The 25,977-nt window shown below is 49.2% G+C and overlaps 1 protein-coding gene across 1 annotated transcript; it reads left to right on the top strand.

The window, feature by feature from the left end:
* Nucleotides 1–11,412: 11,412 nt before the first annotated feature.
* Nucleotides 11,413–12,384, top strand: LOC149326604 (uncharacterized). Its single transcript, XM_089564630.1, has one exon. The coding sequence runs from the start codon at nt 11,413–11,415 to the stop codon at nt 12,322–12,324; it is 912 nt and encodes a 303-aa protein (XP_089420756.1). The 3' UTR covers nt 12,325–12,384.
* The last annotated feature ends 13,593 nt before the right edge of the window (nt 12,385–25,977 follow it).

Here is a 25,977-nt window from a genome sequence, read left to right as displayed (position 1 = left end):
AACTCAGGCGCTGCGCTTCTGCGCTACATCGGAGCACGGACGTTCACAAAAATATGGCTGAGGCTTAACTTGGTTAACCCTGGTCAGATGCGAAGCATATTGATGGCTAGGCTTGGTAATACATGGCTTTCCTTGGTTGAATACTTGGTCATTTTAATACAACCGCTAGAAGCCTTCGTCCTGGGGGAAGACAACGGCATGGCTACAGCGGAACGCCGACTAACCCCGAGACGCGCGCTGGGTGGGCGCCTGGATTGCCACGGAAGCCGCGTCCGCCTGCCCGGTGGAGCGAGCGTTTCACCTACACCGAGTGTGAACGCGCGTTCGAAATGCGCGGGAATGCCGCTCGAGGACATTCCGGTGTCTGTGCGATGGCATCGTTCTCCCTCTCCCAACGCGTGACGGCGATCTGTCGTGACGTCATGTGTAACGTGGTAAGTCACGTGGTGTGACGTCACTGTACCACGTGGTCTGCAGGGCGTGCAACCACAGCGATGGCGCGAGGTGGACCCCCATCTTCCTCTGTCGTGACGTCATGTGTCACGTGGTGTGACGTCACTGTACCACGTGGTGTGCACGGCGCGTAACCACGGCGAAGGGCTGTAGTGTACCTCCGTCTTCCTCTGTCGTGACGTCATGTGTCACGTGGTATGTCACGTGGTGTGACGTCACTGTACGTGGTGTGTCACGTGGTGTGCACGGCGCGTAACCACGGCGAAGGGCTGTAGTGTACCTCTAGTAATATGCTTCGCATAAAAAAGCACCGCTGGTTGGCAGTCTGGTAAGTGTGGAGGGTCTATTTCCCAAGAGCAAGTGCGCAAAAGGGCCCTCGGCAGCGGCGTCAGAGGAGGAGAGGCTGAGCGCACTCTCTCCTAGTTTTTTTTTCCTCCATGCACCCAACACACAGTAGCCGCGTAAACATGCATATTGTTACGGGCTTGAAGAAACGCAGGTAGGGCAAAGCGGAGAACGAAAGAAGAGGAAGTTGAGAGTGTTGTGCCCGTTGGACGCTGATCCCTGCTCGCCGATTCAACAGCTCGCCGCTGGCCTGTTGAACCAGCTAGAACACCCCGGCTCGTTCCAGCGACGGTGGCGGCGCCATGCGGCCTCTTCCTGAAGCAGAGAGCCGGTGATCGCTCTGCGCGGCGCATGCGATCGCAGTGGTTTACAGCGTGAAGATACGCGTCACAAATGAACATATTCTGCAGCGAACATTCTCAAAAGCAGACATGTTGTCCAGTGTCCGGTGTTACTGACTGCTGTTTTTTTCTTCGATTGTGTCCCTAAAGATCAGCGCGAAATAAATATACATACTGCATTTATGCGTGTAAGGGCCGCACTCGTGCAGGCACCAAATATAGCGTCAGACTGTCTGGGTCATTAAAGTAACTTCTTCAGAAACTAGCTTAAAAACTGGACTGTAGAATTCCGCTTTGGGATTAGCGCCGAAAACAACCAAAACTGCGAATAGAAGTCAGGCCCTTACCCACGTATAGACAGTAATCACCGCGCAGAAATTTGCCGAAATAAAAAAAAGTGTAAGCGCGGAAAAATTAGTTCAAAGTGTCTGTCGTACTTTACTGTGCAGAGTTTGGTTCATGTGTCAACGCCGATGAAATTTTTGCGGCACCTACGAACTCTAGCAGTTCCATACTCATATAGAAATTCATTTCTTGGCTGTAATGCACCCAAACACAAACATGAGCTCTTATTATTTTCTGAAAATGACTTACGGCTGCTCATGCAGGCGCTAAATCTCGCACGAATGAAGCGACAACGTCAAGAAGCCGCTTTGCTTCTTTTGAGACGCACGCTATCACCGGCTCGTCCGCCATGTCGTACTACCGCTGCGCCACCTATAGGAGCTCGAATGGTCGTGGAGGAGCCGGGTAGCGATCCCAGCTACAAAACGCCGCAGCCGCAACTGGAGCCCCGCCGGAGTCGTCGCCGCCTTGCCGGCTTAGAACCGCTGACCGAAACCATGCAGCCTGCCGAAGAGCCATCCGCAGCACGAAGTGACGCTGCGATCCAAGCTGCAGAGCAGCCTGTGGGCACAGTGACCGGTTCAACGCAGCACTGTCGGGAGCCTCGCAGTTTCGCCGGAGCAGCGGGCGAGGACGTGGAGGAATGGTTTACACATAGGATTGCGCGCGTCACCGGAAGCGGCCGACGTTCTGCCCGCACAGAACTCACCCATGTCGCGCGGCTGGAACTTCGTCATCCGCGTGCCGAAGCCTGACTCGCCCAGCGGGCTTCGCCTGCGACGGGGGCTTGAAGAAACGCAGGTAGGTAGTAAAGTTTTGCCGGTGGTGTTGGTCCGGTGGTTTCCAATAAATTGGATGCACCGCTTGAAGGGCTTCCCGATGAAGTGACTTCCAGGCGAATCGATTCAGGGAGAAACGAAGAACATTTATAGAGTCTATTTACAGATGGGTACAAGATTCAGTACGGCCAAACTATCCGCGGTCGGCCTAGCCGACCGCCTGCACAGAGGCAAGGGACACCACGTCCCAACAGTCGAACTGGCGCGCCTTGCACCAGCTCTCAACGGCCGCTACTTCCGCGCTCGGCCCGACCGAGCGCCTGCCAGCTACGAGTAGCTCGAGACAAAAGCCCTCGGGCGCGGGTCTCTTCACGAGTTCACCCCGATCCCGCGCCCCTTTCCACACGCAAAATTGAACTGTGTTACAGCTTCCCGCCTGACATCAGTTTTAACGAATAGGAAAGCTCAGAACTGATGTCAGGGTTTTTCCCTCACCCCGAAATTCCTCCCTACGTGGTTGCGCAATCCTCCGCCAAGTGGACCGGATGCGCGCTAGACGTTTGGGGCCAACGGACACTTTCGGTTCCTAACCATGCTGGCCTAGTATACCGCACGTCGCGTAACGCGACGAAACCGAGACCGTTCTCGCTTGTTTATGGCCGGCGGCTTCTTCCCCCCGGGAGACAGGATGCCGGGAAGATGGGGGACAGGAGCCCAAGGTCGATGTCGGCAGGGTGCCCCGCCGTCTGGAGTGGCAAGGGAAAACGCAAGAATGAACGGGGTGACCAACCGAAGAGCATGGGCGTTCGAGGCGCTCCTCCCCTTCTAACGGCACGCACTAAAACAAAACGAAACGAAACGGGACGCGCAGCCTAGGCCACTGCCCTCTCGCGGAATGTTCGCAACACATGTACAAAAAGAGGCGGCAGCGTGCCGAACCCTACACCTTCCCCCCAAGACTCGACTAATCTATTAAGAGATAAGCCGAGGCAACAAACAACAAAAAGGGTTCGGCAAGTAGCAGTTCAGTACATCGGCACGAGCAAGCCACAGGAGCCTGCGAACCAGCATGCCGCGACGTTTCGTCAGACACTTCACAGATACATGCTACAGCGTCCACTAAACAAACACGCACAGAAAATCCCCACTTTTGCTGGTTTGGACCAGGGTGTGTCTTTCTTAAGTCCACAAAGTCAGTGTGCACCGTTCCCTGACCCAGTTTCCCAGCGGTCACTGCGGGGACGTCAGCCCGTGTACTATTCTAACAAGCGTTGGGGATCCGAGACAAGGCATCAGCGTTACCGTGGTCGACTCCTCTGCGATGCTAAATGGTAACATTGTAGCGTTGGAGCGCCGCAGCCCAGCGCGTAAGCTTTGCACTTTGGGGCACGCTGCTTGTTAGAAATTAAGGTGGATTGTGGTCAGTGATGACAGTCACGGTGGCGGCGAACACCCACGTCACAAGCTTTTTTAATGCCCAGATTGCCCCGAATGCCTCCCTTTCGATTGCAGCCCCCCGCATTTGCGATGGTGTGGCTGGCGAAGGCTATCGGTGCCTCAGTGCCGTGGTCAGAAAGCTGCGCCAAGCAGGTGCCGGCTGCTACTGCCAACGCGTCTGTAAAAAGCAGATACGGCTTTCTCGGGTCCAGAATGGTCACTGAAACCGCCTCGCATAGAGCTTTCCTCAGGGCACTCAAACGTTCCGTAACAGGCAAGCGAAGCAAGTACCGAGCAGTTCATACCACTTTGTCTACAATCACTGACGCACACAAGGCAAAATCGGCATGATTCCCGCACAAAGAATATTCGGTCGTGTCGATAGTCTCTTAAACCGAGTCTTTCCAGCTCTGGATCACCATTCCCGCCTACTGCATCCGGACTTTACTCGAGCCTTTTGTTTCAATCTCTGCACATGCTGCCAAGGCCAAGCAGTTAAGGGTGGAGTGGCCTCGGCCAACGCGGCCGACGGTTTCAGCGGTGTCCTCCCGGGTCGAACACCCTCACTTGCCTTCTACAACCGAACATCGCTGGGGCACAGGCAGTGCGCGCTATTACGACATTCCCCTTTCGCAGCGCTGTTTTTGCTTCAATTGCGACACCGGCCGTCAGCGCACTCAGGCCGCGGGTTGTCACTCTCGACGCACTTTTGTGCGCTGAGGGCCCTCTCACGCATGGCATTCTCAGCTTAAAGCGTGCCAGTGTTCCTTTGTTGAGGTTACTATGACTGACGCATTCCCTGTCACCACTACTGCACTTCCCTTCATCTGGTAATCGCTCTGGTGCCTTATTCTCTGTATCTGCATTAGCTGTCTCAGAATCGGCTCTCAGCAGCTGCGACACGGGTTCCTCGTGCGCCACCGCTGCTACTGAGGTAGCTGTTTGAACCGCGTCAGCGCTGCAATACACCTGATGTACTGTTTCCGCGTCGGTGGGCAACAAGAGTTCCCACGGGACACCAGCGCCTGTCCAGTCACCCGTGTCCTCATGCTCATGCGGTTCAGCGAAATGTCTTCCACGCCCTCACGCGCGTCGGCTACCTGCCCACTTTCGACGACATCTTGCATGTCACCCAGCACGCTCTCGGAGCTCATTTCAGTACAGGCAGGTCGGGATTGCTGTTCTCTTTCAACCTGAATGTCCGACTCAGCTACATCCGGCAACTCTGCGTCAACACTATCTGAAGTACTTGACGGGACGCGCCATTCCACTCGCAAGCTCTCAATTTCAACCGGCTTCATGCCGTCGCGACCAGCCCGCTCATCTGCAGCATTGCTCTGCGCCTTACTGACATCTCTATCTGAAGGGGATGATCGGCTCCGAGTTCGGTCTAGCTCATCACTGTCAGCCATCCGCTGGGGTAAGGTTTCGCATTCGAACGCCAAGATTGGCTCGGCGCCTGTGTCTGGCCCTGATTCATCCTCTCTGTCTTCACCTGGCGGCGACAGAGTTCCAACCGCCTGCACGAGACCCTCGCTGTCCGATTTGCGCGTGTCGTGCAGCTGTTCCCATGCGTCTGCCGAGATTAGACAATCGGCGTGCGTGAGCTTGTCAGTGAGCGCACACGTCACCGGTGTCGCATCGTCCACATTTTCAATTAAGGAAGCACCTCGATACAGCTTCAACGGAACAACTGCCAGCTTCGCCTCTACTTTTTCTCCGAAGGCGGAGATGAGATCGATTGTCCCATGTGGGGATACAAATTCCTCAGGTACAAGCCTTTCGCGCAGTACGGTGATATCTGCGCCGGTGTCCACAATGGCGCTGAAAACTGCTTCCCGACAGCTGATTTTAACGTCCCTGAGAGTTGGACGCGTGGTTTCTGAGGCATGGGTGGACACGCGTGCCGTTAGCCTATCCTCGCGCGGCGGACGCTCTCGTTTGTCAGCTGCGTTCTCACGATCAAATGGCCAGTTCGCAACAACGTGCCTCCAGCTTCCGCATCGGAAACAGCCACCCGATCGCGATGCCTTTCTCTTTTCTCCTACTGGCCTGACTGCAGCCCTTACGTCTCCTCGTTCTGCCCCAGGCTTCTGCGCAGGTGGGGACTCAGTCCTCGGTTTTGGCCGGTTGTCAAAATCCTTAAAGCTGTCGGCTTTCCTCTGTGCGCCTCCCTTCCCAGCGGCTTCCTCGTACGTCTGTAGTAATGCGGCTATCTCATCCGCGTTCAGCCATTTTTCCCCCTCGCGCAGCTTGACATATCTGAGTGCTTCCTCTGACAGCCCCTCCTTGAGCTGGCCGGCAACCAATAGCTTAAGTAGTCCGTCAAAAGACGACACACCTCGAGACCTTAAATAAATATTTAAGTAGCTCTGGACGCGTGTGACAAAACCCTTCCAAGTTTCTTCACGTCGCTTGGTGGCCCCAAAAACCCGCCTCTGGTACTCTGCGGCTGACAATTTCAACTCGTCTAGGACCACCGTCTTTAACTTATCGTAGTCCCTGTGCTGTTCTGCGGTGAACCGAGTCGATAAGTAGGTCACCCGTTCGGCCAGCACTGGGAACACAAGCTGCGCCCAGTGTTCCTTCGGAACGTTGTAAGCCCTGAGCGAGCATTCCACTGACTCAAACCAGACGGGTACTTCACCGTCTGCAGGCAATTTGGGGAACACGCCGGCGAGTAGCTTAGCGTACTGTCTCAACCGCTCGTCTTCGGAAGGCGCAGCATTCTGGCTTCGAGCACGAATGATTTGCATTTCAAGCTCTAAGGCTTTTATCTTTTTTTCGTACAATTCCATCTCTTTATCAATGTTTTGGCTACGCCGTGGCCTCGACGCCTCATTGCTGCCCTTGTCACCACCGTCCCCACTGTCACCACTGTCACCATCGCTGTTCATTGTGGATGCCTTGTCGGGGTTAAGATGCCTAAATCGGGTTATCATTAACTACGCCCGCCGTAGTCAAACAGTGACCGCCAAGAAAAAGGAACCAGGGAACTCACTCCGGAGAGGCCGCCATTGGAAACTGAACCTGGCAACGTTTAACGCAAGAACCTTATCAAGTGAGGCTAGCTTAGCAGTGCTATTGGAGGAATTAGCAGGTATTAAATGGGATGTCGTAGGGCTTAGTGAAGTTAGGAGGACAGATGAGGTGTATACAGTACTAAAGGGCGGGCATGTACTGTGCTATCGTGGATTAGCAGATAGGCGAGAACTAGGTGTGGGATTTCTCATAAATCAGGATATAGCTGGCAACATCGAGGAGATTTACAGTATTAAGGAGAGAGTGGCAGCTATCGTAATTAGGCTTAATAAGAGGTACAAGCTGAAGGTGGTGCAGGCCTACGCGCCTACATCAAGCCATGATGACCAGATAGTTGAAAGCTTCTATGAGGATGTGGAATCGGCAATGACCAAAGTAAAATCACAGTACACTGTACTGATGGGCGACTTTAATGCAAAAGTAGGTAAAAAGCAGGCTGGAGACAAGGCGGTAGGTGACTATGGCATAGGTTCTAGGAACAGCAGGGGAGAGTTATTAGTAGAGTTCGCAGATAGAAATAATTTACGGATTATGAATACCTTCTTCCGCAAACGAGCAAACAGGAAGTGGACGTGGAAGAGCCCCAATGGTGAGACTAAAAATGAAATGGACTTCATACTGTGTGCACACCCTGGCATCGTAGAGGATGTGGATGTCCTCGGGAAGGTCCGTTGCAGCGACCACAGAATGGTAAGGTCTCGTATTAGCTTAGATTTGAAGAGGGAACGGAGGAAACTGGTGAATCGAAAGGCTATTAACGAGTTAGCATTAAGAGGGAAGGTAGAGGAATTCAGAATGTCGCTGCAAAACAGATTTTCCGCTTTAACTGAAGAAGACAACCGTAGTGTTGAAACAATGAATGATAATCTTACAGCTATCGTTACAGAGTGCGCCGCAGAAGTAGGTGGTAGGATGGTTCGACGGATACCAACAAGCTATCTGAGGAGACTAAAGATCTGATTAAGAAACGTCAAAGCATGAGGACGTCTAACTCCACAGACAGGATAGAACTAGCAGAGCCATCTAAGTTAATAAATAAGCGCAAGGTAGCCGACATAAGAAACTTTAACATGGAGAAAATCGAGCATGCTCTATGGAATGGAGGTAGCCTAAAATCAATGAGGAGAAAACTGGGCATAGGTAAAAACCAGATGTATGCGCTAAAGACAAACAGGGCAATGTCATCAGCAATATGGTTAAGATAGTTGAATTAGCCGAAGAGTTCTACACAAATCTATACAGTAGCGAATGTAATCATCAAGTTACTGAGGGAGGCAGTCGAGCACAGCAATGGGACATCCCGCCAGTAACGAAGGAGGAAGTAAAGAAAGCCTTAGGAGCAATGCAAAGAGGGAAAGCAGCTGGTGGGGATCAGGTAACAGCAGATTTGCTGAAGGACGGAGGAGAGATTGTGCTACAAAAACTAGCCACCCTGTATACGCAATGCCTTGTGACCCCGAGAGTACCAGAAGCTTGGAAGAACGCTAACATTATCTTAATTCATAAGAAAGGAGACGTCAAGGACTTGAAGAATTACAGACCGATCAGCTTATTGTCCGTTGCCTACATGGTATTTACTAAGGTAATCGCTAATAGAATCAGGACAACCTTGGACTTTAGTCAACCAAATGATCAGGCAGGCTTTCGTAAAGGATACTCGACAATAGACCACATTCACACTATCAATCAGGTGATAGAGAAATGCGCAGAATATAACCAACCTCTATATATAGCCTTCATTGATTACGAGAAAGCATTCGACTCAGTGGAAACCTCAGCTGTCATGCAGGCATTGCAGAATCAGGGTGTGGAAGAGTGCTATGTGAAAATATTGGAAGATATTTATAACGATTGCACGGGTACTATAGTTCTCCATAAAGTAAGCAATAAAATTCCAATACGGAAAGGTGTCAGGCAGGGAGACACGATCTCGCCAATGCTTTTCACTGCCTACTTACAGGAGGTATTCCGGGGACTGGAATGGGATGAGGTGGGGATAAGAGTTAAGGGAGAATACCTGAGTAATTTGCGATTCGCTGATGACATTGCCTTGCTAAGCCACTCAGGACAAGAACTGCAAAGCATGATCAATCAGCTAGACAGGCAGAGTAGAACGGTGGGGCTAAGAATTAACATCAGAAAACCAAAGTAATGTTCAATAGCCTTGCAAGGGAACAGCAGTTCGCAATTGGTAGCGAGGTGCTAGAAGTGGTAAGAGAATATGTCTACTTAGGGCAGGTAGTGACCGCAGATCCGGATCGTGAGAGGGAAATAACTAGAAGAATAAGAATGGGGTGGAGCACGTATGGCAGGTTCTCTCAGGTCATGAATGGTAGCTTACCAATATCCATGAAGAGAAAAGTATATAACAGTTGTATCCTACCGGTACTCACCTATGGGGCAGAAACGTGGAGGCTAACAAAGAGGGTTCATCTTAAGTTAAGAACAACGCAGCGAGCTATGGAAAGGAAAATGATAGGTGTAACGTTAAGAGATCGGAAGAGGGCGGAGTGGGTGAGGGAACAAACGCGGGTTAATGACATCCTAGTTGAAATCAAGAGAAAGAAGTGGGCTTGGGCAGGGCATGTAATGCGGAGGCAAGATAACCGCTGGTCCCTAAGGGTAACGGAGTGGATTCCAAGAGAAAGCAAACGTAGCAGGGGACGGCAGAAAGTTAGATGGGCGGATGAGATTAAGAAGTTTGCGGGGATACAGTGGCGGCAACTAGCAAAGGACAGGGTTAATTGGAGAGACATGGGAGAGGCCTTTGCCCTGCAGTGGGTGTAGTCAGGCTGATGATGATGATGATGAACTCACTCGGAGCTGTCGCAGTGTCCTCTTTTCGTGCAAGAATGGAGTCGACCTCTTAAGGTGCCTATTGAAGCCGCTAGCTGCTGCCGTTGCTCGGGGATGCCACTTGGCGTCCGCTGAAGGTCGCGTCCGCTTCAATTTCCCAATTGCCGCCGTTGCTCAGGGATGCCACCCTGTGTCCGCTGAAGGCCTTGTCTTCGGCGTTTCACGCCCGACGCTCCTCGCACCTTCGTACCCCTAGCCTGTCGTCCACTCGGTATCTCGCCTTGGATACCGAACTTCGTCCTCTCCTGGGGGCCGCTGCAGTGCACCAGTACTGCCGACTGCGCCAGTAAAGTTGTGCTGGTGGTGTTGGTCCGGTGGTTTCCAATAAATTGGAAGCACCGCTTGAAGGGCTTCCCGATGAAGTGACTTCCAGGCGAATCGATTCAGGGAGAAACGAAGAACTTTTATAGAGGCTATTTACAGATGGGTACAAGATTCAGTACGGCCAAACTATCCGCGGCCGGCCTAGCCGACCGCCTGCACAGAGACTAACTGCTGCTCCCTGGTAGAACGAATTTGTTGCAGAGTTTCGTGTGTCGATGACGACGAGCACTAGATAAAGCTTGTAGCAACGTAGTATAGTGGGCGAGTTTGTATTGCATCTTTAAAGAACGAAACAGCGCAACTAAAACGAACAACCAAGAAAAAGAGAGACACGAACACGCGCTGACTTACAACTGACTGTTTCAATCGGAAAATCACATATAAATAATCTCTAATCGCTGCGTCACAGCCTCACGTCGTCATCGCAAACTACTAACATAAAAAGAACGGAAAACCATTGGCGAAAAATAAGCACCTACAGGCTCCCACGCTTTTCTAACAGATATATCTCGCGCTTAGACAAGGCCATCGAAGTGCTGCTCACACATGAGTCAACTTCTGGGCAGATATGATACGCCTCTACTACTTCCCGTACTAGTTGCTCTTTATAGAAGTGCAAGATGCCGGGCTAGTTGGTAATCCATGATAAAAAACAACGCAAGGAACGGGACGAAAACACTGTGTCTATGTCTTCTTCCTTCGTGTTTTCGTCCCGTTCCTTGCGCTGTTTTTTATCATTGCTCTTTATGGCGATACAGCACAACAGTGTTGTCAAAGTACGGAGTACATAGGCAGGATTTGCAATGTGCAGCCAGTTTTGACGACCCGGAGCCACGCAAAGAATTAGCGTGTTCCAAAAGGCGTTCGTTGAGGCACCTGCCTGTTGGACCCACGTAAAAGTGGCCACACGAGAACGGAATCCTGTAGACGACTCCAACTCTGCACTGCACAAACTGAGTGGCATGACGGACTCCGCACCCTTCTTTGGCGTTGCCGTTTTCTTTCTTGCGTTTCACTCACGCCGGAACCTTGCTCAGCTTATTAGGCGCTGAAAACAGGACCTTGCCCCCAAACTTCGCCGCTATATTCTTCTGTAGTGCGCCAGCCATGGCGCCAGCCCTCGCCGGCACAACTTACGCCTGCTTCTTCCCTATGCCTCCGGCAACGTAAGGTGAACGCCGTTGCGGTCGAAGTCTGCGGCGTCCCTTCAAAGGAACCCGACCGCACCCCGCGCGCCCCCGCATCTGGCGCGCTCTTTCCTTCTCCTCCCTAATCCCTCTCGCAGCGGCGGGGCGCGCCTCCCGCGCTCCCTGCCGCAGCTCCGTTACTCAGAGAATAAACGGTTGAACAGAACAGACGTCTTGTCTTCGCTGAGGATCTCCGAGCAGCTTACGCCCTACAATTGGTGACCCGGTTTTCGACGAACCTAAGAAACGTAGAGCCAAGCTTTTCACCACGCTGAAGACAGGACGTCAACGCACGCAGCTGAAATGGAACAAAATCAGCCACTTACGCCCAACCTCAACCAGACAACGCCAGATGTGCCCGGCGAAGCCGTCTCTGCAGTCACAGTGCGTCTCCCACCGTACTGGGAACGCAACCCAGCCGTGTGGTTCCTGCAAGTGGAATCTCAATTCCAGCTTTCGAGAATTTCATCACAGAAGCAGAAATTTCACCACGTGGTCGGCGCACTGCCCTCAACAGCTGCAGAGGAGGTGTCCGACATCCTCACCTCTTTCAGCACCAATCCTCCGGCACATCCATATGATGACCTCAAGGCAGCCCTACTGCAACGAACGGCCGCGTCCGAAAGGACGAAAATACAGCAGCTACTCTCCTCCGAGGAGCTCGGTGACCGGCGACCAAGTCAGCTCTTGCGGCGGATGACGCAGCTTCTCGGTAGCAGTGCGCAGGCCAAGGACAATGCTGTGCTACGTGAACTTTTTCTGCAGCGCCTGCCATCCAACGTCCAAATGGTGCTTGCCACAGCCACAACCATGGACTTAACATCACTCGCCGCGCTAGCCGACAAGGTGATGGAAGTGGCCACCCCACACTTGACCGTCGCTGCCGTCAGCACGCCCACACAGTCGTCGCCGTTGGCCGTCCCCGTCACCACTCCTCAGCCGTCGCATCTTGCATCCACCACCGCTACGCCTTCCGAAGTTGACCGCCTTTGTAAGCAGCTCGAAAAACTGATTTCGGCAACTAGACACTCAGAGCCGCCTCTACGCCGTGGACGCCAACGTCACCGCTCCTCAACGCCTCGACAGCGCGGACAGAGTGAGCGAAGTCCATCCGCAGGCCCACGCATCTGCTATTACCATCATCGCTTCGGCGCCAACGCCCGCCACTGCCTCCTGCCTTGCAGCTGGACGGAAAACCGGCCGGCCGACCACTAGCGGCGACGAGCGGTCTGTGCCAAGAAGAGTGTCGCCTTTTCCACGTCTACGACAGAACCACCGGACAGAAATTCCTTATTGACACCGGGGCCCAGGTGAGCGTTCTCCCAGCCACAAAATCAGAGCGTGCTTCCGCTGCAATTTCGTACCTGCAAGCAGTGAACGGAACGCGCATACCTGTTTACAAACAGCGCTCTGTGACTGTGTGAAAGTACTGCGGATGTACTGTGGATGTACCATTCAGAGCAATAGTGAATGAACAAGGGACATGGCAATACTTGGTGTCAGGTTTCCTGAAAAAGCACCTATCTTCTTTGAACATAAAGGACCCGTTCCTGGTGGAAAATTCGGTGGTGCAAAAAAGGTTATCAAAACGGTATCAAATGCAGATTTGGGCGTTGTATCCGCGTTCAGCATCGACATAGAAGATCTTTATTACTCGCTGCCACATCCGACTCTCATGAAACATGTCAAGGAATGCGTCAGAGAAGACAACGACGAGAGTCGTTTTGTGATGGAATGCGGAATATCAGTTGATTCATTCTTGGAGCTATTGAGCGTGTATCTGCAGAGTACATTGGTGTCGTGGGGAGGAGACACATACGTCCAGCAGTCCGGCATATGCATCGGCTCAAGCGTAGCACCTGTATTGAGCAGTATATATTTAAGCGCAGTGGACAAGGCACTGGAGAAAGAACTGAAGGATTGCACCTCTAGCATCCTTAGATATGTGGATGACTATCTTGTGGCACTACCAACGGAAGCAAGCCCTGAGGTGGTCAATGACATCATGAAGGTATTTTCAAGCACGGCGCCTGAACTAAGGTTTACTTATGAAATGCCGTCTGAAGACCGCCTGCAGTTTTTGGATTTGAACTTCAAGTTTCAAAGGAACCATGTATGTTGGCATTACGCACCAAGAACGCAAAAGCCACTTCTTGATTTTGATTCAAATCATTCCAAGCTGGTCAAGAACGAGATCGCCATGGCGTGCCTTGGAGCGGCAATTAAGAAGTCATGCTTGCATGAAGTTGGTTCAAGCTTTGACACACAATGGTCTCGTTGCAGAGCAGCAGGTTTTCCGGAAGAGGTGCTAGTGTCAACGTGCAACAGGCTACTCTTGAAAATGAAAACAAAGAAAGAAAAAGTAGATGAAAATGACACTGGAAGTAAGATCCATATGTGCATCGGCTGTCTCACAGATGGAAGAATATAGCGGCGAAGTTTGGGGGCAAGGTCCTGTTTTCAGCGCCTAATAAGCTGAGGAAGGTTCCGGCGTCAGTGAAACGCAGGAAAGAAAACGGCAACGCCAAAGAAGGGTGCGGAGTCCGTCATGCCACTCAGTTTGTGCAGTGCAGAGTTGGAGTCGTCTGCAGGATTCCGTTCTCGTGTGGCCATTTTTACGTGGGTCAAACAGGCAGGTGCCTCAACGAACGCCTTTTGGAACACGCTAATTCTTTGCGTGGCTCCGGGTCGTCAAAACTGGCTGCACATTGCAAATCCTGCCTATGCACTCCGCACTTTGACAACACTGTTGTGCTGTATCGCAATAAAGAGCAACTAGTACGGGAAGTAGCAGAGGCGTATCATATCTGCACAGAAGTTGACTCATGTGTGAGCAGCACTCCGATGGCCTTCTCTAAGCGCGAGATATATCTGTTAGAAAAGCGTGGGAGCCTGTAGGTGCTTATTTTTCGCCAATGGTTTTCCGTTCTTTTTATGTTAGTAGTTTGCGATGACGACGTGAGGCTGTGACGCAGCGATTAGACATTATTTATATGTGGTTTTCCGATTAAAACAGTCAGTTGTAAGTCAGCGCGTGTTCGTGTCTCTCTTTTTCTTGGTCCTTCATTTTAGTTGCGCTGTTTCGTTCTTTAAAAAAATAAAAAATAAAGCTTTTGACAGAGCAAAATGTCATGCCTGTAAAACTGACAACTGCGCATGTATCCTGCGCAGACCGCTTATCGCACGCGTCCTTAAATACAGCTGCGTGATGGAATAAACGGTCTTTTCTTCCCTACGCTACAGGCGCTACAGGCGACGTTTTCTACAACTGGACTGTCTGGAAATGTGAGTTCGAACTTTTTGCAACTGCGACGAAGCTGAACGAACAACCCAAAGATGTTCAGGCCGCTACTTTATTGATGGCTATTGACGAAGAGGCAAGGCGTACATTCCGTACCTTCAAGTTTGAAAAAGAGGAGCATAAAAAGGATTTGAAGTCTTTAATTCTGAAGTTTGAAGAGTATTACAAACCGGCCACAAACCTCACGTTCAACGAGTTCCGGTTTGGTTCCAGGAATCAGCGGGTTGGCGAGTCATTCAACGATTGGCTCACAGAGCTCGGGACTCTCGCGAAGCCGTGGGAACTTGGAGAACTTGAGGACAGGCTTCTACGCAGCCGAATAATCCTCGGTATGAGAGACAAGGAATTGCAGCAAAGACTCATCTCGGAAAATCCATCCTATACCAAAACAGTAGAAATCTGTCGTGCTAAGGAACAGTGTAAACAGCAGTTCGCGCAGATCCAAGCCGCAGCCGTCCCATCTTCTGCGCCAGAAAGAAGCATAGACGCGGTAAAAGCAAAGACGACCTGATGTTCAAGATGTGGCTTACAACAGCACAAAACCGGAAGATGTCCCGCATTAGGAAGGCTTTGCAACAAATGTAACGGCCGAAATCATTTTGCGAGTGTGTGCCGCACATCCCGCTCGAAAGCGCCGCCAGAAGGACGGCGCATACGGCAAGTAGAAATCGCCGAGGACGAAGAATATTTTCTTCCAACGTTGGAAGTTCATGCAGTAGCCAGCGACGAGCACTGGTCAGCAACGGTAAATGTTGCCGGTGTAGCAGTGAAATGTAAGATAGACACCGGAGCTAACTGTTGTTTCATGCCAGAAACGATCTTTCGCAAGTGCGCTGCCTTGTTCTGACCTGAAGGCGGACATTCCAGTGTGCCTTCCGACGCTCAGCTTCCGTGAATTACTTACATCTGCAGATTTCAACGACGAACCCTGCTGCACTCGACTCAAGACAGCACTAAGTGTGACGTCACAGACTTTTGCGCCATCGCGCTTCTACCGGCCGAGCTGTAAACGGGTCACACGAGCAGCAGCGACGGTGGTGATCGGACGCCCCCTTATCTGATTTGTTTTCGCCTTACAGGTTGGTAAAAAACCTACTTTTCTACTTGCCATTTTTTCTTTCACCACCGCTGCTGCTGCCGTGTTGCTCGCTGCTGCCTTGTTGCTCGTTGCTGCCTTTCTTTTCTACCGTGCTCTCAGTTGTAGTGTTAGGAGAAAGGTTTTCCGAATTTAAACCTGTATGTTGCACAAGCTATACCAAGGCTAACATGCCGGGGACATGCCCTTCCTGCGAAGAATGTCTGCCAAATGACGGACTCGCCATCAAGTGCGCCGAATGTGAGTACAGCTACCATCTTGGCAATTGCTCTGGTGTCTCTGCGTCAACATATAAGGGAAAAGGCGAGAAAGGTCGCAAAGCGTGGCGATGTCCAGAATGTCGCAAAACAAACGCAGGAAGCTCTGACACACCCAGTACGCAACCTGACCTTGCTAGCTGTTTAGCCGGCATATGTCAAAAACTTGATGCTCTTGCTGGCCTGCCTGACCAAGTCGATGAAGTGAAGAAGTCCACTGAACTAATGTCAAAAAAATACAATGATATACTTGAACAACAGGTAAAACATGAGAAAGAGATCTGTACCTTAAAGAAACGTGTTAGTGCACTTGAGACCAGAGTCGACGCTGATGATGTTGAGTCGTTGAAAATGACTGTGAACGACCTTGAGTGGCGAAACAGAAAGCTGAACCTTGAGGTGCACGGCATACCGGTGACAAATGATGAGAATCTGATGGAAAAGGTAAATAACGTAGCAAAATCTGTGGATTTGCCAGAGCTTACATTGAATGACGTCGATGTTGTGCACAGACTTCCTTCAAAGCCAGGAAAGGTGCCCGGGATCATTGTGCGGTTTTCAAAGCTCTCAACTCGTGACATGTGGTTTCAGAAGCGTACAGCTTTAAGAGATGCTCACTCGGATGTATCAGTCAGCGAAAACATGACGCGCCAAAGCCGTGAGCTGTTGCGCTTAGCAAAGGCATGGGCAGGTGAAAATGATTACCAGTACGCTTGGCACCGGAATGGGAAAGTGTTCGTTAGAAGGAAACAACGCGATCCTGCGATTGTCGTTCATTGTCCAGCAGATTTGGACCAGTTGTAAAGCCAGTAATGTGCGGCAATATGCGGCACTCTTTTTCCAATGGCTCTTTCTACTGATCTAGTTAATCTTTCTGACCTCAATAGTTTCATTAAGCCTGATAATCCTCATTGTTGCTCTTGTATTCATGTTAATCTCAGATCTGGTCGAAATAAGCAAGAAGAACTTGACTGTTTTTTCAGTGAAGTGAAAACTCGTTTCAATGTTATGTTTTCTGAAACGTGGTTTACTTGTGAAGGTGACGTCTATGTGATTCCGACGTACAAATGTTTCTATATGAACCGATCCATAAGAAGGGGAGGTGGTGTTTCAATGTTAGTTTCGAATATTATGGAATCAGAAATGGTGCCTGAATTTTGTTGTATTACGCCCCATTACGAAGTCCTGGCAGTCAAGTCTGGCACAAGGATATTTTGTGTCTGCTATCGTCCACCGGGTAGCAGTTCTGCTGAGCTCTTTTTATTTCTTGATTCATTCCTAGAATTTGTTAACATGAACCAATATCAGTTAATTTTAGCTGGCGATTTTAACATTGACATGCTGGCCAACAATAACACAACAATCGAGTTCAATACTTTACTTAACGTCCACTCCTGTGAAAATGTCATCATGTCACCTACACGGATTACGACAGAATCAGAAACACTTTTAGATCTTTTCATAACAAACTCCAAAACAGAAAGCTTGAAGTCAGGCACCATTGCTTATGCTCTGAGTGATCACATACCAATATTCATATCTGTCGATCTTGCTCCGATTTCTCAACGACAACCCGACCAAATGTCATTTTATCGAGTTTTAAATCATCACACGTTATGCGAGTTCAAGGAACGCTTATCTATTGTTAACTGGGAACATGTTTTTGAGGAAAGCGACCCTGATGAAGCATACGAAAAATTTTTAGAGATTGTTACTGACATTTATAATGCTTCCTTTCCACTTAAGAAATTCTCCCAGTCAAAGGAAAGTAAGAAACCATGGGTGGACAAAGACATGTTGCAGTTGATAAGAAAACGCGATAAACTTTACAGAGTGTTTTTACAAAGTAGATGTCCTGAAGCACTGAAAACATTCAAAAAATTTAGGAACTTCGTTACAAAGCAACTTCGCGTCGCTAAAAAGCAATATATTTATAACCGATTTAATTCAACTGGTAGACAATCTGAAAAAGTTTGGAAGGTTTTAAAATCTATCTTCAGTAATTCTTCCGAACTGACCACAAAAATTAATCATGAAGGCATTGAATTAAAAGGTTCTGATCTAGCAGATGCCTTTAATGACTACTTTCTTTCCTTTGCTGACACATCAAGCGGCGACGTAAATCTTTCCTATATGAGTGTCAGAAATAGTGAAACAATATTTTTAACACCGGTTACAGTAAATGAAGTAATTACAGAATTTTTAGCGCTTAATAATAGTAAAGCTACAGATGCGTCAGGTTTTCAGATACAGCCCATAAAATTTACTATCGACATTCTTGCACCTTCCCTCGCCCATATCTTCAACCTATCCTTAGTTTCCGGTGTTTTTCCGCGTCTTATGCAAAGGGCAAAAGTCACAGTAGTGTATAAAAAAGGAAACAAAAATGAAATGGGAAACTATCGCCCGATATCAATCTTACCTGTGTTTTCCAAAGGCCTCGAAAAAGTTATTCTTAAACGGCTATCCTCCTTCACTGAAAGATGTAACATTATCACTACCGCTCAATATGGGTTTCGTAAAAATAGATCGACTGAGTTAGCTCTCCTTGCTCAGAAAGAATTCATACTAAAACATTTTGAATCCAAAAACATGGTACTTGGTTTATTTTTAGATTTTTCAAAGGCGTTTGACCTTGTTAATCACTCTGTGCTGCTTAAAAAATTAGACCACTACGGTATTAGAGGCATAGCCCATATGCTGATTTCCTCATACTTGCGACATAGATCTCAGTTTATTAGTATTGCCGGTGAATGCTCCCAGTTGAAAGCGGTAGTTTCTGGCGTTCCGCAAGGGAGCATTTTGGGTCCGTTTCTTTTTGTTCTTTATATTAATGATATTGTTCGCATCGATAGCACTGCTAAGTACATAATTTATGCAGATGACACTAGTCTGTTTTTTTCGGGTACTTCAACGGCTGATCTCGCAAATCGAGCTAATAAAACCTTAAAAGAAATAAATACTTGGACTGCTGATAATCACTTAAGAATTAACGTTAGTAAAACTGCAGCCGTCATGTTCCACCCACGTCACAAACACTTTGAACTTCCTCTAATTGAATTAAACAATACCAGAATAGAATTTGTGCAGTCTGTGAAAACTCTGGGCGTTTACTTTGCAGCAGATATGTCGTGGAATGACCATATTAATTACGTCGTTCAGAAACTTTCCAGAACAGTTGGTATCATGCGCCGCCATTGCTTTAATTTTCCTACGTCAGTCAACATGTTACTTTATCACTCTTTGTTCTCTTCCATAGCCAGCTACGGATGTATGGTGTGGGCAACAACAACAGCTGAAAATATTAACAAACTCACTGTCTTACAAAAACGCATTATACGCATTGCATGTAAAGTGCCGTATTTCTTCCACACTGCGAGCCTTTTCCACCGACACAACGTTATTCCAATGAAATCCACGTATAACTATAGGCTGTGCTATAAATATAAACTCGCCATAATGAAAAATGATGACTTCTTACTTACACTTGCTAGGTTAGAGCAAAGCAGAACTGTGTATGATACCCGCGCAGCAGAGCCTTGGAATGTTAAGAAATGCCGTACAAACTATGGCAAACAAATGTTGCAGCATACCTTACCGACACTTCTGAACCAGTTGTACTGCCACAAGAATCTTGATGTCTCCAATATTTCTCTGAAAGAATTGCCCCAAATATTCGTGTAGTTCTTTTTTTTTTCTTGCTATTACCATTTTGAGTGCACCTGTCAGTTCTGCTGTCCTTTATTTTCTCCTCCCTGTGTTTGCCTTTATATAGTCTCTTTGACCTAATATAGTTCTTTTTTCTTTTACAAGCACAATGTACTACGTATTGAACGTACATGTCTCATTCTCTGTTCCGAACATACTTTACTTACATTTTGTTTGATGTCGTACTCCGCCACCGTCAATGCTGCACTGTAAGAGGAAGCCAGGACCTCTCAAGCTGTCTATACAGCTTTTTCCCCGGCTGTCCTCGCAACACCTAGTTGCGGAAATAAACCTTCAAACCTTCAAACCTAGCAACAGCGCCAGCGCAAAATTGCTCGGCTACATTACGTACGTTTTTTAGCCACACAAAAAAAAAGGCTATCGCGAAGATAAACCTTCCCATCTCTAACAAGACGCAAAGTACAGAAGCAACATTCTTCGTTGTTCTTCAAAATGTGCCAGTTACGATGAGCGGAGATGCTGCTGAGCGATTGGGCCTGATACAACGCATAAATGCGGTCGACGCAGAATACTCTCGGGACTTCGCAAAAGAATTTGAAGACGTCTTTCAAGGCCTAGGACAACTTAAGGGTATCACCTATCGCCTGCAGCTGAAGCCCGAAGAACGAGCCACCGTAAAACCAGCAAGAAGAATTGCTGTTGCCCTGCAAGAGCCCGTGAAAGCAAAACTAGATGAGATGGAACACGACGGTGTCATTGCAAAAGTGACAGAGCGGTGCCCTTGGTCCAGTTATATGGTTGTAGTGCAGAAAAATGGAAAGGTGCGCATATGCGGCGTCAGGGTTTTGGCAAATAACCCTTGATGAAGAAAGTTCGCGTGTTTGCACCATGAGCACTCCCTTCGGAAAGTACAGGTTTCTGCGGATGCCATTCGGCATCACATCGGCACCAGAGGTTTTGCAACGCGCAATGCACGAGATTGTTGGAGGGTTGGTAGGCGTAGCTGTCGTGATGGATGATATACTGGTCTGGGGGACCTCAAGGAAGGAACACGACAGGAACCTCGCCGCTGTGTTTGAACGCTGCAGACAACACAACCTAAAGCTTAATAAGAAAAAGTGCCAATTTTTGCAGTCCAGAGTACGCTACATGGGCCACATCCTCACCGCAGAAGGACTTTCCTTGGACTCTGACGGAGTGCAAGACATCATGCAAGTGCCGGCACCAGAGAACCGTAAGCAGCTGCAAGTATTTCTTGGTATGATTAACTTCATATCGCGGTTCGTCCCGAATCTGTCCGTTACATCCGCGCCTCTTCGAGAGCTACTGAAAAAAGACGTCGCATGGACGTGGACAGAAGTACAGGAAAGCAGTTTCCAAAGGTTGAGAGATTGCCTTGTCACAGCGCCAGTCCTGGCATACTTTGACCAATCAAAGCCTGTAAAGTTGAAGGAGGGCAGAAAGTTCGGAAAGTTGGTAAGCATTCATGATTACATTCATGAAAGCGCTTGTCTTGTGTGTTATTTCCTTTCGTCTCCGTCTTGTCGCGCTTTGAAACCCATCCTGTAAAGTTGTCGGTGGACGCGAGCCAGTACGGTGTTGGTGCCGTGATTTTACAAGGGAACCATCCCATAGCCTATTCGTCCCGCTCCTTAACTGACGCGCAGCAGCGGTACGCACAAACTGAAAAAGAGGCACTAGTAATTGTTCATGGCTGTATGAAGTTAAGGGACTACATACTCGGGCAACCAGAGGTGACAGTAGAATCCGACCACAGGCCACTTGAATCAATTTTCAAGAAGCCGCTTTGCGACTGCCCTCTCCGCCTTCAACGCATAAGGCTGGTGCTTCAAAAATTCCCAATCAGGGTGATCTACACACCGGGAAAAGAACTCGCTTTGGCCGACGCCCTGTCGCTCTTTCCGTGTAAAACGGAGCTGGTGGACGAAACCGAGCAATTTCAGGTCAACGTTGTTTCTACGCTACCTATTTCAGATCAACAGCTCCTGAACGTCAAGCATGGGACCAATAACGACGCCCTCATGACCGAGCTCAGCCGTTATGCAAGCACAGAGTGGCCACAACGCAAGCAAGAACATCCGGATGCCTTAAATGCCTACTGGAGCTACCGCGACGAGCTGCACGTCCAGGATGGGCTGCTTCTCAGAAGCAACAAGCTTGTCATTCCTCCAGCCATGCGCAGAGAAGTTCTTGGCCTGCTGCACACTGCACATTGTGGCGAAGATAAAATGAAGGCGAGAGCCAGACAGGTAATGTGCTGGCGAAAAATGAACGCGGACATTGCTGTTGTAGCGAAGTCATGCACCATTTGTGACAAGTACAAAAAGAGAAATGCAAAACTACCCATGCTTAGCCATGAGTTACCAAATTTGCCATGGCAAATTGTCGGTGCCGACCTTTTCCACCACGAAGGCAATGAGTACCTCATACTTGTAGACGCTTACTCGTTTTTCTTCGAGATTCGCAAGCTTAATCGGACATCCGCTGCTGCTGTAATTGATGCAAGTGCGGAAGTGTTCGCGACGCATGGCATCCCAGCCAAGTTGTGTACTGATAATGGCCCTCCTTTCAGCAGTGGAAACTTCCAATCTTTTACGAGTCTGTTCAACATCAACCACATCACATCTAGCCCATACTACCCTCGGGGCAACGGGTTGGCAGAACGCGCCGTTCAAGAAGCTAAAAAACTGCTCAACAAATGCCGTTTACCTCCCTTGAATTTTACAGTGCGTTGTTGGAATGGAGGAACACTCCGAGGGACGAACATCTGCAATCTCCAGCTCAAAGGCTAATGAGACGTCACACCAGAACACTACTTCCGGTCCTCAACTGTCACCTGGAGCCGAAGACTATCCCCACCGACGCCGTTCGACAGAGACTACAAGAAATAAGACACAAACAGCGTTGCTACTACAACAGAACAACACGCAATCTAACAGACCTTCTCAGTGGAAACCGGGTGTCTGTGTACGACACACACAGCAGAACACGGGCTCCCGCCACAGTGATCGGTCCAGCAGGACTGACGCGATCCTACGTCGTGGCTACAGACAGCGGACAGCAGTTACGCCGCACGAGAGAGCATCTGAGGGCCACAGAAGCGTGGCGCATGCCCCTGCATCCCCAGCAGAGCCTCCAGAGCATGTCTCTTCAAGTAGTCCGCCTATGGACATAGATCATGGCGCTCTACGAAGAAGTGAATGCATACGCCGAGAACCGCAGCGTTATCCACTACCAGAACGTAAAACATAGCAAAGCAAGCCTGGTTTGCAGAAGTTCATAATTCTCCTTTCTTTTTTTTCTCCTTCCATGTTTTCGTTCTGTTTCTGCTTTTTTTTTTCTTTCCAAAGAAGGGAAGATGTGACAGAGCAAAATGTCATGCCTGTAAAACGGACAACTGCGCATGTATCCTGCGCAGACCGCTTATCGCACGCGCCCTTAAATACAGCTGCGTGATGGAATAAACGGTCTTTTCTTCCCTGCTGCTCGTCTCGTTTACAAAGCTGAAAATAGTTTTGCTTTATTCTAGTCAAGATAAATCGAAGAAACATCATGGGATACACCTGGGCGTCACACCAGGGAGAGGTTTGGCGCCCCTGATCACTGTACACAGTTCGTAATCATGTCGATTGAACCAGACATTGAATATAACTCATAACGCCGCCGGGGGGCCGGAAGGGCAGGAAGGTAGTAGCGAAGCTAGCTCTCTTCCTAGTCTTCTCCTCGCAGTTTTTTTTCTTTATTCCGCTGCACTGCGAGGAGGATATTTTCCTAATCCTCTGAAGCTCGTCAGCGTTGAAGCAGGTGGCCCGCGATGGGCAGATTTGTAAGCAGGCCAACATGTGCAAAGCATGTGCAGAACTGGCCTTTTTTTCAAGAGAAAGCGCGCTGTGCGCTGCAGCTACTCAATGGGAAGTGTAACCCGCCTGCCCGGTTATGGCCCGGTCAGTTGTGGGGAGTGGGCCGGAGAGGGCTCTTTTCAATGTACAGTGAAGGGGCCTTTATTTCACTGGCGCCTGCAACGCCCCCCTGGGAAGCTGTTGTGCATCACCACCTGTTCTTGAGTTCACTTGAGATCCTCGTGTTGTCGCCGGCAGAGACCTTTTTTATTTCTTGTTTTTGCGGTTTCCTTCTTCATTTTTTTTTCTTTTACCGTGCCCTTTCCAACATGGCAAGCACAGCGATGTTAGTGCACGGCTCATTTTGAGTGGTTGGCGCAAGGAGCAGCAGTTGCTGGTGGCGGTGTCAAGAAAGGCATTGGTGGCGCCTTCCTTGACTCCTCCGCTGCACAGTGCTAGAAGCCGCGCTCTGCAGTGTGCTCTACACCTACCTGACGGGCGGGAATTTTTCTGTTATACCCGTTCTTGCATCCCGTTGTTTTCACCTGGAAATCATGGTACAGGCGCGGCCTTAAGCAAACGGAGCATGCTATTGCGTTCGAAGTGCAATCACGCTTTCTGCATTGGTAATGAAGAAGCGTTGTTTGTCTACAAGAAAGGCCATCCACCTCCGCTACCAGCATGCGCGCACCACTGCTGGAAATTTCAATTGGGTGACGCCTGAAAAATATTCGAGGACAGTTGCGTGCTCCGTTTATTTTGTCCGCGCCTGTACAGTACACACTTGTGCGTTTTGAGGAAGAAGACACATCTGACGTCGTTAAAATGACCTGATGTGATGATGAGCCACTGGAAGGACCAAGGTTTCTTTGAAGCTGTAGTCATCAATATTTCAGGTAAGCATGAACGATCATTTACTGTTTTTCACGTATTCATTTGTTGTTTACCTTTCTCGATGCTGTCGGCGGTTTCCGTTGATAGAGCTACAAATAGAGCTAAATGGTATTATAATGCATGATTTATTTGTAAGTTGGACAAAGTGCAGTTGGAGAGTAATCTACGTTTCAGTAACGGATTTCTTACTGCCACCGAGTTGCGTTCCTGCCAGCGGTATTTCAAGCGTATGACATAAATTGTGCAACGCAAAAACATGAAGGACTGACTTCGCTGATTAAACACGCTGCGGGGCTAGTTGGTGATGCATTTTCTAAGTAACGAGACGCACACAACAAGCTGACATGCGTTACTGCGTTACCGCTACCGCTGTTGCCACCGTGTTCCGTGCTTTGCTCAGTGGTATGTGCTCTATATATCTTTGCTGTACTGTGTGATACCTGTGTGATAAGAGAAAAGTATACAACAGCTGTATCTTACCGGCACTCACCTATGGGGCAGAAACGTGGAGGCTAACAAAGAGGGTTCACCTTAAGTTAAGAACAACGCAGCGAGCTATGGAAAGGAAAATGATAGGTGTAACGTTAAGAGATCGGAAGAGGGCGGAGTGGGTGAGGGAACAAACTCGGGTTAATGACATCTTAGTTGAAATCAAGAGGAAGAAATGGGCTTGGGCAGGGCATGTAATGCGAAGGCTGGTCCTTAAGGGTAACGGAGTGGATTCCAAGAGAAAGCAAACGTAGCAGGGGACGGCAGAAAGTTAGGTGGGCGGATGAGATTAAGAAGTTTGCGGGGATACTGTGGCGGCAACTGACAAAGGACAGGGTTAATTGGAGAGACATGGGAGAGGCCTTTGCCCTGCAGTGGGTGTAGTAAGGTTGATGATGATGATGATGGTGATACCTCGAGCTTCTGGTCCACGAGTCATGGCAGACACCTGCCAGTCCTGCAATGAGTCCCTGCCAGGTTACGGCCAATTCCTGATGTGGAACGAATGTGAGTCCTCCTATCATATCGGCAGTTGTTCTGGCTGGTCGGAGTCAACATTTAAGGCCAAAGGAGAGAGCGGCCGCAGGGCATGGCGATGCGTGGCATGCCGTCCCTCTGAAGCCAAAGGTGGGGACAATGGGAACATGGACTCTGAGCTAACTGTTTGCCTGGCAGACATAACTCGAAGGCTTGATGCTCTCGCATGATTGCCTGCTCAAGTTGGGGAAATTAAGGACTTCATCGAGTTATTGTCCCAGAAGTACGACGATATCCTGAATCGACAAGTTAAACAAGAGAAAGGCATTAGCAACTTGAACAAACGTGTAGAAAAATTATAGGCGGTATGTACATTCACCAACTGAAAGCGACTGTCAATGATTTGGAATCTGGTAGCAGGAAATTAAATATAGAAGTTCACGGCATCCAAGCTACGCCAAATGAGGACTTGATGTGTAAGTCGAATGCTGTGGCTAAGACTGTTAACCTGCCAGAGCTAACGGCGAATGACATTGGCGCTATTCACAGCCTTCCTTTCAAGCCAAACAAAACGCCTGGAATTCTTGCTCGGTTTGCCCAGCAGTCAATCCGAGATAAATGGCTGGAAAAGCGTAAAGCCTTCAGAAATGGTTCATCTGGAGTCTCCATCACTGAAAACATGACACACCAAAACAGAGAGCTGCTCCGTCGTGCTAAGGAATGGGCAGAGGACAACGACTACGAATTTTCATGGCACTGCAATGGCAAGATTCTAGTGAGGAAAAGAGAAGGCGATAGCGCCGTTGTCATTCGTTGCGTGGCTGA

Source organism: Amblyomma mixtum, chromosome 10 (genome assembly GCF_055824585.1).
Source record: "Amblyomma mixtum isolate Tamu chromosome 10, ASM5582458v1, whole genome shotgun sequence".
Taxonomy (NCBI): Eukaryota; Metazoa; Arthropoda; class Arachnida; order Ixodida; family Ixodidae; genus Amblyomma; species Amblyomma mixtum.
Note: the sequence above shows the minus strand (reverse complement) of the source record. Positions and strands in the feature narration are given on the sequence as shown.

Coding starts and splice junctions, on each gene's coding strand:
- LOC149326604 (XM_089564630.1), top strand. CDS start 11,413: ATGGAACAAAATCAGCCACTTACGCCCAACCTCAACCAGACAACGCCA.